The sequence below is a fragment of the Lineus longissimus genome, chromosome 9, assembly GCF_910592395.1.
Source record: "Lineus longissimus chromosome 9, tnLinLong1.2, whole genome shotgun sequence".
Taxonomy (NCBI): Eukaryota; Metazoa; Nemertea; class Pilidiophora; order Heteronemertea; family Lineidae; genus Lineus; species Lineus longissimus.
In genome coordinates, this window is record NC_088316.1 from 10,630,157 (window position 1) to 10,645,651 (window position 15,495).

At 44.2% G+C, this 15,495-nt stretch overlaps 1 protein-coding gene across 1 annotated transcript; it reads right to left on the minus strand.

The window, feature by feature from the left end:
* Nucleotides 1-2,194: 2,194 nt before the first annotated feature.
* Nucleotides 2,195-5,182, minus strand: LOC135494031 (uncharacterized). Its single transcript, XM_064781782.1, has 3 exons — nucleotides 4,875-5,182; nucleotides 2,756-4,693; nucleotides 2,195-2,630 (listed from the first exon to the last, which is right to left on the minus strand). Exons 1-3 carry the CDS (start codon nucleotides 5,180-5,182, stop codon nucleotides 2,195-2,197), a joined length of 2,682 nt encoding a protein of 893 aa, XP_064637852.1.
* Between the last annotated feature and the right edge of the window lie 10,313 nt (nucleotides 5,183-15,495).

Genomic DNA, 15,495 nt, shown 5'->3' on the forward strand with positions numbered 1-15,495 from the left:
GCAGGACGTTTTTTTCCGGCACTGGTACTGGCATCGGTTCCTGCCTGAACAGTTGGCGTTCCAGACCTTGATGTCGAAGGGGATGGAGTACTCCTATCTGAGCTGATGACAACACCGCGGTCATCTGGTATGCTGCAGTTTTCATCGCTAGGGGTTTGGGGTCGGGAGTTCGTTGCAGATCCTGGCCTAGTGATGCCGGTTGGTGTCATAACAATTGCAGGTCTGGCTGCCCCGTCCTTCGGATAATAAAGTCGATGGAAAGAGTCAAACAGTTCAAATAATTCACGAGAGTCCTTGAGTTTTAAACCAGGGTGCATATCATCTGTTGCAGCCCCTGAAGCCTGCTGTGTCTTGATGGCATCTCGATATTCCTTCCCTAGGTTCTTAAGCATATTTTCAACCACTTCGGCGTGGGTACCAACGTGGTTCCCTACTGCTGCATAAAATTCCTGGACCAGAGCATTCTTCTTGGCACGACGAAATGCCTCATGGTGATCAATCATGTACTCAAGAGTTTGCATCCTCTTCTCGAGTGTCCACTGGAAGCGTTTCTTCCCCTTTCCGTCCATGATGACTGCTCAGATGACAGACTTACACTAAAGATCTACGCATGGTCCAATTCAACCTCTCTTCAACATGGGCAAAGTGCCAGACCTGTGCAACCAGGAAACCAAGTGAAACTAACATCATTATGTAACTGTGGCATGGATTATTTACCACTGACATGTGCCAGGCTTGGCACCTTGCCCATGTAACAGTAAAGTATCTAGAAGGTGTTAGGAAAGTATTATTCAAGTGTAATCTTGGTGTAACCCAGGTGTCACCAAGGTGTTAACCTGAACTTGGTGTCTAGGGTTCAGGTTAACACTTTTCACAGAGATTACACTTGGATAATCTAGGTGTAGAGTTAACTCTGAGATTTGACCTCACCCAATGTCACCATCCTGAACCTCTCTGTCCTTCCGAAGCCACTTAGACCTTCTTTGCAATGTGGGCAAATATTCCCGAACAAACCGTGTCCAAAACTGATTTACCAAACTCTGGGTAAATTCAAATCTCTTGTGGAGATTTTTGGTTGGGTTGAATGGACCTTGTGGCGTTTCAGCCGATGCTCTTCCAAGAAGAAAGTGGTTGGGCGTTAAGGGCTGTAAATCATTGGGATCATTTGAACTATAACCCAATGGCCTGGAGTTGACCAGATTCTGGACCTCCGCGAATACTGTGGACATTTCATTCCACGTGAGGGTTTGTTGTCCAACAACTAACTTGAGACCTTTCTTGACCAATTTTACAAGTGATTCATAAAATCCTCCCTGGTTTGGAGGGGTTATAAAACGCCACTTGACTTGGTGGAGGACGGCAAACCTTTGAATTTGCTCTCGCCCTTCCTGTACAAGTTTTCTTAGCTCCTTCTCCGTGCTGATAAAGGAGCTACCATTGTCTGAGATGATAGTTGACGGCCATCCATGATGCGAGACAAAGCTCCTGAAGGCATGGAGAAATGCCTGAGTGGACAAATTTTCCACAATCTCAAGATGTACTGCCCTTACAGTACCACAGGTGAAGATGGCTCCCCAAGCCTTCGTGCTCTTATTTCTACCACATTTGAGGAAGAATGGACCAAACAGATCAAGGCCTGTAGTACTGTAGACTGGAGCAAACAATGCAAGACGCTCACTGGGTAGGTCAGCCATCCAAGGGACCAGTGGAGACTTGCGCAATTTCCTACACACAACACAATCTCTAACAATCTGACGTGCCAAATTCCGACCTCTCAGAAACCAGTACTTTCTCCAGCCATGGCAGAGAGTACTTTCAGACCCGCAATGTCCATTTTTCCAGTGGACATTTCTCATCAACAATCTGGAAATGTGGCAAGATGCTGGGAGGAGAAAAGGATGATTTTCATCATAGGACAGCGGAGACTTGCGAAGACGACCTCCTACCCTGAGCAAACCCTGATTGTCCTCAAAGGGAGCCAGATCCTTGCAATGAGTTTCCCAATCAATGAGCTCTCTCTGAGCAGTAGAAACCCAGTACCTTTCAGCTCTTTCTCGTTCTCCTGTTTCGGTCTTCATATCCTCCTTTCTTGCCCTGGCCCTCAGATTACCAATGAAGCGGAGGCACAATGCTGTCACATTGATGAGTCTAGGCCAACTTGAATAGTCTTCACACTTGATTGGTGGAACAATCTTCACAGCTGATGCAGACATCTTGGGGGTTGTCTTTCCGGTCTCTTCTCACAATCCCTTTCAGCAATCTTCGACGGCTGAGCTGGCCAATGTGTCTCTCCTTTCCTCAGAAACTCTGGCCCCTCAATCCAGCGACCGGCCATCTCTTCTGGTGTCAATCCCCTGGTGAGATCATCCGCAGGATTCTGGGCTGTTGGGACAAACTTCCAAACTGAGGGATCCCAGGTTGCCCGAATTTCAGCAACTCTTACCCCAACAAATTGCTTCAAGGAGAGAGAGTCAGACTTGACCCAGTGGAGGACAATCTCAGAATCAGACCACAAGTGGACCTCAGGCTTGGTACGCAGCTCAGAATGAATAGTCTTAGCCAGACGTGAGGCAATGAGAGCTGCCATCAGCTCAAGGCGCGGAATTGTGGTTTGGTGGAGTGGGGCCACCCTAGCCTTAGACGAGAACAGGCGGACGCTAATACCATCAGCTGTTGGCCACAACAGCCCCATATGCATGAATCCCCGAAAACATGAAGTTGGGGAATTCCAAATGCGTCGTCTGGTTTAACTGACCTAGGGACAGACACTGTCTCAAGTTGTTTGAAACTGGAGAAAATCTCATTCCATCGCTGAACCTGGTCGGGGGGCAGACCAGTGTCCCAACCAAAGTCCTTGAGTCTCAAAATGTCCTGCATGGCAATTTTGGCAGTGATTGTGACTGGGGTAGCAAGACCAAGTGGATCATAGAGAGTTGACAGATGAGACAATACAGACCTCTTAGTCAAAGACGAGTCAGGTGGATCCTTCACCTTGAAATGAATAGAATCAGTGCTATGATCCCAAGATACCCCAAGGGTCTTGACGCTATCGTTACCGCTACCTCCAAGACTAATAGACTCACCACTATGCACACTAGCTGGCTGACCTTCAGGTTTACCGATACCACGAGAAATGTACCACTCCTTGACTCTGAAGCTCCCTGTCGCTAGGATTTCATCAAGATCACTCATCTTGCCTCGGGCAACGTCTGTCTTTCCACAGGAATGTATCAGGTCGTCCACGTATCGATCTTCTTCTAGGACCTGGGCAGCCTCCGGATGACACGTCTTGTGGCGCTCAGCTATCTTCAACATCACTAGGCTCGCCATGTCAGGGGATGATCGATCACCAAATGCAACTCTGGTCAGCTTGAAGATTTCAGGGTCTCTTGTGTCATCCCGGTTTCGCCACAGAAAACGATGCACCTCGGTATCCTCAGGCTTCAACAAAATCTGAAGGAACATTTTAGAGATGTCACCCACAATAGCAACTAAGTCCTCCCTGAACCTAAGCAATACTCCAAACAAGTTTCCAATCAAATTTGGGCCCTTATATAGAAAAGAATTTAAGGAGACACCCTGGAACTGACAAGCTGGGTCAAAGACTACTCTTAGGGGTGTGCTGAGTTTATCAGGACGGTATATGCCATGATGCGGCAGATAAAACCTAGGCCTCTTCTCAAGATCACAGGGGTCAACCCTTACGGCCCATCCCTTGTCGACATACTCCTGGACGGCGGCATCATAAAGCAAAGCCTTCTCTGGAGTACGAGATAGACTCCTTTCCAAAGAGATTAGCCTCTTCTTGGTCAGGCAATAATTGTCAGGCAAGAGACAGGGATCTCTCTTCCATGGTAAACCGATCATGTATCGGTCCCCCTCCAGACTCACAGAGCTCTCCAACAGCGCTAGAGACTTCCTGTCCTCTGAGGACATGGGATCAACAGGGCATTGACAAGTTGGGGCTCTGACCCCAAGCACCTCCAGATCATACAAGTCAGACATATCGACCTTCCTAGTAACCAGATTCACAGACAGCCGCTTAGGGGCCTTCCCCTCAGAACCGATTACATACCAACCCAGTGGGATGCGCTTGGCTATGGGCCCAAAATCCAATCCACGCCTGACCTCTTCCTCTGAGTGGAGATGACTGTACTGAGCCCCCAATATTAGGTCGACTGGACCACCAGGGTGGGAGATGTTCAAATCCCTGAGATGAGAAAATGAATGCAAATATTCCATGTTCAAAGGTGGGACCTCAGATACTGTGCAATCCATCTCATGAGCCTCAACTAAGTGCTCCTCCACTCCATCCAAATGGGAAATCCAGAACTTTAGTCTACGACTATCCTGCTGGCCCTGCTGTGACCCACCAACAACTTGAACTTCAATGGGCTCGTTCTTGCCCTGGAGGCCCAAACCTCTTGCAAAATCCCTCCGGATAATGTTGGTCGTTGACCCTGAATCAACCAAGACATTCCCCTGCCTGATCCTACCATTCTCAGCCCTAAACAACACCCTAACTACATGCAGAATACCATTTTTGTCAATAGCCGCTGTGGCAGAACCTGAAAAAGGAGCAGACTGGACAATCGGAGGTGGAGAGTCAACATGTAGCATCACATGATGCCACCTAGTGCATCCAGCTTTCCCACATTTCCTCTTCGACCTGCAGTCTTTAGATCGATGACCCCTGACTAGACATGAAAAACACAGATTATGTGTCTTGACAAGATTGTGACGTTCTGAGACTGAATTACTGACAAATGTGGGGCACTCAGGCACCTTGTGTGGCTCATAAATTGTGATTCTTCAGAGGAAAATAAGGATGCACGGAATAAATTCATTTAATCGGTTATTGAAAAGTAACTTACCTCAAAGTAAGAACAAGACGTTGCTTTGGGTCTATGGGTGTCCTGTGGGTGTGATGGTGCTGAAGCGATGGGCCTACAAGCTGGAGCAGCTCTTCTAGCAATGGTGGGGTAAGGCGCAGATACTTGAAAAAGTAGGTGTGGTCACCGAGTTCCATCTCGCGGACTAGATTGTTAAAGTCCCCTTGTTCCCACCGCCGAGCGAATATCTCCCTCACATACATATCTCGTCGGTGGCGTTTCCTTCGCATCCTGTAGAGGACAGCCATTGCCTGGACATTTAAAATAAGCAGTGCGTCCTCCTCCTCCATTTTGACGTGGCAGAATGGTATAATCGCGTGAGCATTCATAGTCACGCGATACGACGCCTACAAAATCGTGCGATGGCATAGGCGACCGACGCAGGACGCTGCGTTCGACGCCGGCGATGGTCGTGCGTCGGAATATGAATCCACCTTTAGTCCCAAGAAGTCCCTGATCGCTGCGGCTCTCCTCAAAATTTCATCTCGTGGTTTGACAGGCTCTGGTTCACCTTTAGCCACAAAATCCTGCCTAGGAATGTTGTATGATTGTGTCATTTACTGAGAGATCTGGAAACATCCGAGTTACTCCCGCCCTTAATCAATTTGTAAGATAATTTTACATAGATGCTTTTTGAGAGTGAAGCTTGCATTAGGAAATTATACAGCCTGATATGGAGCATAAAATCAATCGGATTTGAGTTGATTAAGGTGGGGACAAGAGCACAGTGTGTTCTGGGGTTAAGACCAATCGGCCTCCTAATTGCCTTCCTCCAAGCAGTGTAAACCTTCTCTATGACCTTCTCTGATAGATTCCACAGCGTGCACCCATACAATGACATACAAAATGTGGTAAATAGTTTAACCTTTGTATCGACCTTACAGTAGTGGAATTTAGAAAGTAACAAATTCACCCTTCTGTTAAAATCTGACACGGTGTTAATAATATTTGAGTCTCGTTTCTCCGTGCCTATAACAATACCAAAGTGAACCGCCGTGCTGTCGGCTTGAACACGGACCCCCTGAAAGAGAACAAAAATATCCCGGTAGTCGACTCTGCCGTGATCAGATTGGAAAAACAAAAGTTTGCATTTGGTGGGATTAAATGTTATCATATATTCGACTGAAAACTCTCCCGCTATCTGCAGCTGTATATTCAAAGATAATTTTGATGGGCATAAAATAATGATATCGTCGGCGTAGCCAAACGTACCAACAAAGTTAGTTCCTATATAATATCCGACCCCTGAGCCCTTTAGTTTCAGGACTAAAACATTGATATAAGTCGAAAAAAGAAAAGGGGATAGGATCCCACCTTGCTTAACCCCATTTGAAACCGTGAAATAAACTGAGTGTGACCCTTCCCAACGAAGTCTCATCTTCTGATGTATGTAGGAATGCTATTGTTCTAGCCATCACAGGACAGATTCCTTTTTCTAATAAAATAGTCAATAACTTTGTATACTGGACTTTATCAAAAGCCTGGCTGGCATCTAATAACATTCCATACACACTTCCACCCCCATTGAGGTAATACTGAATAACCTCATTTAAAGTGAAAGTGCACTCAACCGTTGACAGTCCTTTCTATCCGTGTGTAATTTGTGAACAGCTGAAGAAATGAGAAATGAGAAAGCCCCTAATTTCTCAAAAAAACATATTAATGTCGGGGAGTAGATTTATCTCGTTTCAATTTAAACTGGGTCAACGTGGTCCTATCGTATTTTAAATAATTCCGTAATCTTAGGATAGAGGCGCTGCCTCTTTTTACAAATATGTGAAACCGGCGAGCACTGTGATTGGCTGATTGGTTCACATTTTCACAAGTTCCTTTCCCGTCCCAATAAAAGGGCGCAACGGGGTTCTCGCAGGGGAGTCCGAAGCCGAATTTCACAGAAGGAAGGCCGCAGTCGAGCCTTTGACAGTGCAGCGCACATGTTTAAAGTGGGCGGAAGTTGCCCAGGTTCTTGTACTAAAATGCATCCATGTGGAGTTACGGATGTTTATCTTACTATGTCTTACACCTAGGATCTTGTACTATTGCATTTGTGTAGAGGGAGAAAAGTGTGATACTAAAGCCGAAGGCAGTGTAGCAGACGGAGTAGTCCTTGTTCGTGATTGTGTTACTTCAGACACTTGTCTCGTTATGGATTGTCTTCAGCTGGTTGTGACGTGGAATGGATAATGTCTCCCTAGGCTATCCCTCTCTGATGTGTTGGAGGACTCAGACTTGCACTTGCAGCACTGTATGGGTGTCTCTTAGATACCGTCGGATCCAAGTAGCATATGCTAGCTACTAAAGAAAACTCGACTCAATTCGAGGAGGTCACCTTTCCCGCGACAAATGGTGGCAGCGGTGGGATGCTGCATATAGGCTAGTGCATGTCGAGATCGCGGCCTGCTGATGTCAATGGATGTCTGTGACATGCTGATGGTGCTGTAGTGTATTGGTGTAGCAGTGGTGCTACTATCCTGTCCCCGTCTATGCTGTGTTCTTGGTGGACGGATGATGTCGGTCATCCATTCTAAGCTGATGATGTCAAGTTTCAAGCTCCTTTGATCAGTTAGTTGATCTGCTGATGCTGTAGGCCCCTACTACGACTAGACTGGTAGTGGTAGGCTGTACTCTCTAATTCTGGTGGAGATGGTGTGCTGTGAAGTGGTACCAGTGCAGAGACTTAATTACTTTACTCAATTTGGTATTTAAAATCTTCTTTGTATTTTCTAATACATCGCATTTTTGTCCAACTTTAATTGTGGCAAGAGGGTTTATAAATTCCCGCTTTCCCCAAATTGGACCGGTGCTGAGGACCGTGTTCTGTGGATGAAGTGCTGGTAACCTCTCTCCACACTTGTATTTTATAAATTGTGCCACAATTTTAGTTAGACCAGTGTTTTGCCATCATTTTAGAACGGTATAAAACCTGACCATCGTTGGTTGCTGTTCATTGAACTGCACTTCATGTCGTCTGGTGTATCTATGGGTTAAGGAATTAATACCGAGCTGGCGGTCATTGGTTGTATAATCAAGACCGCTCGGGTAGACCGAAAATGCAGTCCAAAACCCGAGGCGCTTCGCCGAGGGTTTTGGACATAATTTGAGGTCTACCCGAGCGGTCTTGATTATACAACCAATGACCGACAGCGAGGTATTAATTTCTATTCTAAAAGGTTTCAAAATTAAACAAATTAAATACGATTTGAAAGGTATATATGTTCCGTTTTCGTCAAAGAATGATCCAGCCTGGTGTCCGGAACTCCGCCATATTGTTGCTTGTGAAGATGATGTCACGCAGCAAGGGAATTCCCAGTCTGCTAGCTCGATTTCTACCATTTCCTCGTCTTTGACCTCTTCTGAATCCTGACTGACGACCTCGAAAGAGTCCTCGGGTATCCTCCCTACTTCACAAATCCCAATATCGGGGAATACTTCAAAATCTCGTGTTCTTGACATTGTTTTGTGGGGCTGAGTCGTTGCTTCTTAGTGAAAATAATTCGTCTGCTAAAATTCAGAATTTTATACCTACTCAGGCGGTCATTGGTTACGATACCAAGACCGCTCCGATCAAAACGAGGCGTAATGTATTTTGTATTAGAAACAATGATATACTGTGACTAAGGCCTTTTAGAATATTGAGTCACTGCCATCTTGATTTCATGTATGTCATGTATGTTGCACGCATCTTGGTGTTTTATTCAGGTTATTTTACGGTTAAGGGGGTCATGGCGATTTAGCGGATCCTGCGGATTCTGCGGAACCTGCGGAATCTGGGCGGAATCAGCATAAAAACAGCTCGAGAATATCGATATTATGATAAATTATCCTTATAATAAATATTTGTAATATTCCATAACTGTTAAATTGTCTAAACCGCTAAGATTATCAAGCATTTCGGAAAAACCCCAACATGCATGAAAAAAAATTAATGTCTGCATTCTATTATCGGACGATTTCCACATTGGTCTCGTTAGGGAGTTTTTCCCAAATGTACGCGATGATGACGTGCCCCATTAACAGGACGTAACATCTATTTTAAAATGCGTTTCCAAAGTGAATGCATGAGGACAACCCATTTGTGTCGTATATCACTGGAAAGGCCCGATGCCCCTGATTCTGCAGGATGTTAAATCGGGTATTTTATTTCTTTAAATAAATCATAAGCGTCACATTTGCTCCTAGCTCTGTTCACCATCCCAAATGGCAATATTGCCAATTGGGCCGGACAATCACGAAAACCCCCAAATATTATACATTTTTTCCTGAATAATTCTTACAGTGACCATTCTCCCATGAAAGACAGTTGCTTACGCTACACAAAAATCCAAAAAAATCGAGGGTCAACCATTGAACTTTCGAGATATGTTGAATTTTGCATAAATCAGCGAAAAACGCACCAACTGGCACTGGACGGCATTTCAAGACGGGGCCGACGCACATCCCAAGTTCAGTGTACACATACGTCGGCAACAACAGTATAAATGCGTAGTTTCTTGTTAGCCGCCTGTTGAGTAGCGCTCTAGGTTTCAGAAACTCCAAAAAAACATATCTTTGCCAAAACAACTGCTGAATCAACACTGACATACTGTAAGGACCGAGAAATCAATGATTTTAGGAACTACGGGGGCGCGCATGAATAAAAAAAAACCTCCCTAATGAGAACATTGACCGTGATCTATAACCCAGGCCGAGTTGGTAATAAAATAATAGGCCGAGTCACACGTCATTTTCGCTCATTCGTTAATTTGTTAATATCGTGCAGAATACAATAGGGATGATGGACACTTTTTCCAGGGGACATTTTAAACTTCTACACTGGCCTGGTTGACACGTCTCTCTTTATTTTACAACATCGCAAAATCGTGCACGAGCAACATACGATTGCCTTGATGATCCATCATTAAGATATTCAAGTCACATGATGACTGATGATGTCCAGGACTCTCAGATGACAAATCAGTTTAAACAGAGAATTTCCCACTCTCGTGATAATAAATAAAAGATTTTTCTAAAACGTCCACCAGAGTCAATCATCCCACTCTTGATGACCAAACAGCCAGCAAGATCATGCGATGACAGGTGACAAGCCCGAGATCCTGGCAACGATCCTTAAAACACCCAAGTCCCAGGAGGCGAAACGACTAATTTTTGGGTAGAGTGACTCTCTGACACTCTCTTGATTTTAGCTTGATTACATTACATCACGGCAGCGGCCACCGTGGGGCCTAATGGTATTAGGCTAAGTTTGGGGGCGAAAACGTCAGGGAGCGAATCGACCGGATACCAATCCGCTGCAGACCAGATTCCGCAGAATCCGCAGGATCCGCTAAATCGCCATGCCCGGTTAAGGGTGCTTCCCTTACATTTTATTTGGAATAGTCCAGTCATTATTTTGATGCCTCACGGTTGTTAACCTTGGTTCAATTCAAATTTGGTGTTGCTCTGCTGCATTGGTGTTGTTCATTAATTTCTTAATTTGTCTTAGTCAGGCAACGGGCCTGTTAGTGTTATTGTAGTATAGCTTAGTACTAAAAACATTTAGTGAGAAAGTCTAGTGTAGACTATATGTTTATTTATTAAGTGGTATAATCTAAGACAGTAGTAATGGATGCGGCACAACTAGCAGAGGCAAACCGTCAGTTAGCGGAGACTTTGGCTACGGCCTTGGGCAATCTTCGTCTGCGGCAAGCACCCACGGTAAAACTTTCAAAATTCTATGGCACACCCAAAAAACCTGGTGATCCAACGTTAAGGGAATGGCTTGAGGAGGTGGATGTTTATGCGCGCCAGCTTGGTTACAATAATGCTAGAAAGGCTGAGGCGTTAGTGGACCATCTCGGTGGGTCAGCTCGTGAGGAGATTTTATGCCATCCTGAGGGTTTACGTAATGATTATGATGGGGTGGTCCGAGTCTTGACTGCCAGTTTCGCCCCACCGGAGACTGTGTCATCGCTAAGTTCAGGTTTCCATGTAAGGGGTCAGCTTGAGGATGAGTCCCTGTTGGATTTTAGTCGTGCATTAATGCGTCTGTATGGTAGAATGTGGAAAGCCGCTGTCGCTGGGGCTGAGCGAGATGCCATAGTCGCGTTGCGTAACAACGCTCTGAAGGAATAGAGGGAGGCACCGTAACCACAACCGGTTGCCGAGATCTGTCTTAGGACAATAAGCCACTTCTCAATTCATTCTTCCTGTTGCAGCCAGTAACATTCTTGTCTTTCACTCCTAGTACTGGTACTCATGTTGCTTTAGTTATTGGTAAATTTTGGCCAGGGCTGAGACGTTGGTTGTCTGTGAAGTCATAGGGTGCTTCTTGCTGTCAGATCAGGTGATTTGTGGGATTTGCGAGCTTATAGAAGCTGGATCCTGGTTAAATTGTAAACATTGTGAGTGCCTCTGGCAAGAGCTCTGCTAGTAGGTAGCTCCATGCTTACAATTGGTGGACTTTGGGTGCCACCAACATTTGTCTCATAAGTAAAAATTGGTCGTGGACTTTGGGAGCCACTGTGGACTTTGGGAGCCACTAAAGCTGTCTGACAGATTTAAATATTTTGGACTTTGGGAGCCAATAAACAGGTGTGGACTTTGGGAGCCACTGTGGACTTTGGGTGCCACTAAATCTGTCTGGTAGGATTGACCGTCGTGGACTTTGGGGGCCACTATACTTGTTTGGCAGATGTCAACTGTCGTCAACTTTGGACATTGCTGGGTCTGACAGTTTCAACATCAGGGACATTGTTGATTTTCGTAGATTTTGGAAGCCTTGACAATATAAGATGAGTGCCACTATTGGGGGCAATAGTGCTAGTTAAAACAGGGAAGGGTTGGCATTGAAGTTATAAGACATATATGAAGAATAGATAGCCTAGATTATAAGGGGGCTATTGGTGTTGACAAGAAGTTCTATTGTTGTGTAAACTAGGAATCATAGTTATTAAAGGGGTTAATAATTTGGTATTGTTCCATTTTATCAAAATAGTTCAGTATTTTTCAATGGGTATGTACTCAAGTAGTCACTGAAGGAGTAATGTACAGTCAATTTTTGTGTAGTATTTGGAATGGTCCAAATTTGAATTGTACTACAGGTGACAGGAGGATGTTTTAAGGTAGAATTCAAATATTAATAGTTGGTATGATTATTTGAGACTTCATTTTGTGAAATGTAAGTCCGTAGCTACAGGTTTTAGAGGCTGCTCTGTACGCCATAGTTGTGCGTGTGTAAAAAAAAATTAGGAAAACAAACTCTGTCCCAATGGTCCAGTTTGGTAAAAATCTGGTAATTGGTAGATTCTGACTGGATGATAATTGGGATTTGCGAGCCTTTGCTGGGTCCCTGTCAGATACTGGGCGCGGAGTCCAGAAGCATGGTGGACATGCTACAGCGTGGCAGCACGCTAAAATCTGACATAGTATGGTGGACTTTGGGTGCCACTAAAGCATGTTGGACATGCTTAATATTATTTGGTTAGTGTTCAAAATTGCCATTTTGGCGTGCAGACTGGGACCAATTGGACAGTGTTTGGAGTAAAGCAATTCGTTATCAAGATTGATAAGGAATCCTGATCGTAAGGGGTTAATCAGGCAAGAGTTTGTAAGCACTTCAAGTGGTATTAATAGATGGTCATCATATTCTGGTATTTAGAATCAATCATTGAATTCATTTTGTACTAAAGAAACAACTATTCTAAAATTCTGTAAGGTTGCAGAAATCCCAAGTCTGGTGCTATTCGGTAGCATTATTTATTTTAAGACTGGAGTTCTTGCGGCTTTCATTGTAACAAACCTCTAATTTTAAGATTTTGGTGGTAATTTACCAACTCTTGGTTCGCGCTGTTACTCAAATAGCTTTTATTTTGAAGCTAGGGTTATTCGGGTTTTTGATATCAAAATACTTTGTAAAACTTAGTTAGGTCGCTGTTACAATCGTCAGTTTCCAAACTCTTCGCGCTACCAAATCATTGAAAAAATCCATGTAAAGTTGTATCATTTCAACTTGGAATTTTGTGGCAGTGATCTCATTGTGTTATTTTTAAGTTAGTTTAAGGAAATGACAGAAATATTTGTTGTATTCAGGCCAAATGGATATCAAAATACTTTGTAAAACTTAGTTAGGTCGCTGTTACAATCGTCAGTTTCCAAACTCTTCGCGCTACCAAATCATTGAAAAAATCCATGTAAAGTTGTATCATTTCAACTTGGAATTTTGTGGCAGTGATCTCATTGTGTTATTTTTAAGTTAGTTTAAGGAAATGACAGAAATATTTGTTGTATTCAGGCCAAATGGCTGTTAAAGTGTTAATTTGATTGTTCAGGTAGTTGCTTTAGAGATAGATCTCATTCTTCCTTGGAAACTTTGGCTCAATTTCACTGTTAAAGTCACTGTAGTAACTTCTTGGATCTGTTCTCTGACCCTGACCTAGATTTGTGTACACTCAAGTGGTTTTGGCAGTCTGCCCATTTTAATGTTATTGTTGGCTTCCTGGAAGTTGGCTCTGTGCCAAGTAGGTCAGCTACAATGTAGATTGTATAGTCCAGTCATTTTAAGAAACACAAAACTGTTCTGTCTAAAAGTATTTCATTTATTGTCAACTTTTGAAAAGTAACTGAGTCGATTATACTGTAATAAGTTCTTGTTGTTGTTGGTAAATAACTCCTGCTCATTAAGTTTAAGTTTAGGTAGTGTATCATATCTGGGACGCCAGAACAGCACGTGTTGGTGCTGCCCTCTGGCAATACGTTGTGACACCAGTTTGGTGAGCTGGTAAATAAAAGTAGTACCGTTTTGTGAACTCAAAACACGTGTGATTTCCCTTTTGTTGCGAGGCCCAAAGCTGGGAAATACCGCACATCTGGCGACCCTCGGCTTAAACTCGACCTGGATGATGATAATAATGAATTTCACCTGAACGATTTCGATATTTATAGGCCCCTACATTTTCTAGGTGGCTGGAACTTTGTCTTTGAAATGGATGTCCTCACGCAGCGTCCTATGTAGTATGTTATACGATACACATACATGCTCTGGCTATGTGTAATGTACAGTGATTGCGATAACATGACGCTGTGTCTACCATGCATGTGCTCGTAGTAGGACATTCGTTTGTTCGCCGCTACAAGGAATATATGATTAACTTTCATGGTTTGCCTCGGTGGGTAGGCACTTCTTTTAACTTTGGTCCTTATCTTGGAGTTCCCCGAGAGTATGTTCAAATTTGTGGCCGTGGTGGTTTAAAGATCGACTCTGAAGGGCGTGCATTTATTCGTACATTTATAGTGGCCAAACCTCCGGACCTTGTTGTTATTGAACTGGGTACTAACGATTTGGTAGACGCCCACAATTTTTCACCTGAATATCTGGCCAGGCAACTAGTGGAATTTGCTCAGGAATTGGTCGATGTGTATCGTGTATCAGCAGTGGTCTTGTGTTTGGTAGTGGATAGACGGCAATCTCGACGTGGTCTTCACGTTGCACCAGATTTTTCTCAGAGGAGGGAACGCTTCAATTTTGCAGTCCGGTCAGCCCTCGCTGACAATCGTCGTATCATTCCGTTTAAACACGATCGCTCGGTGTTGGTTAATCTACAGGACCGGCTGTCGGGTGATGCCATTCATTTCACGTCTCAGGAGGGGCTATCCCTGTATAACTTCAGCATGCGGCAAGCTGTGCTTCTCGGGATGAGGCGAGTGAGACGACTACAGCACAACTAATGACTGATGGAGCTGCATCGATACTGATATTTCATCATTGTGGACTGGTTTGGTTTGATTGATAATATTTGAAGTCATTTTGAACATTTTCTGCATCCGTTGTAAATTTGAAGAAATTCATGAAAGTATTCTTATTATTTTTGTTTAGAAAGTGACATTGGAATGAACCACTTAAGTAAGAACTAAATTTTTACACAGCTCGATAATATTTTTGCATTGTCATATTACGGTACAACTAGCTATATTTTCTTCTTCAGGGAATGATCATGGTTGTGTGTACGGTGTATTGTGGATGGTGGTAAGAGTATTATGAATGTAAGGTTGTGATACTGGTAAATGACTGGGCTGCATGTCTGCCTGCCGACATCTGTTACAGTTGCACAGGTAGGCTCTTATTTTGTTTATCATTAGACTGTGTGTGTTGCAGACTTGGGTCTGATAATATAGCACAACCATGGCAGATCAAGATGGCGAGGATGTAGAGGTGTACGAGGATGTGCAGGAGGATGTACCGGCTATGCAGGAGGGTATGCGACTACGACATCGACAGCTTCCTGGCGTGGTTCCTGTGATACAGCGACAGCGGGATCTCAATGGTGAGGATGGACCTAGGATGATTGCTCCACCTGCTTTAGGGCTGTTGGGAACTATAAGGAAGAAACTGGTAGATGTTTTTTCGGCCCTTTCAGTGAGTATAGCAGCAATAGGGAACAGGACATCCTATGAACAGGTACCCATGGAGGAGACCTATGCAGCTGCACCTTACCAGCGAACGTCAACACCTCGGAGCGACGCAGCAGCTGGTAACATGTATACCGGCTATGCACAATTGCCACCAGTTTTTCAGTCACACTCTGCAGACAACCCTGTTTCCGTAGCGACGGTACCTACTCCACAGACA

What these genes read in the sequence shown, in the direction of transcription:
- LOC135494031 (XM_064781782.1), bottom strand. Translation starts at nt 5,182, where the DNA reads ATGGAGGAGGAGGACGCACTGCTTATTTTAAATGTCCAGGCAATGGCT. An exon ending in CGTCTTGTTCTTACTTTGAG is followed by an intron (nt 4,694 to 4,874) that starts GTAAGTTACTTT and finishes ATGTCTAGTCAG; the next exon opens with GGGTCATCGATCTAAAGACT. An exon ending in GAGACAGTGTCTGTCCCTAG is followed by an intron (nt 2,631 to 2,755) that starts GTCAGTTAAACC and finishes GTCTAAGGCTAG; the next exon opens with GGTGGCCCCACTCCACCAAA.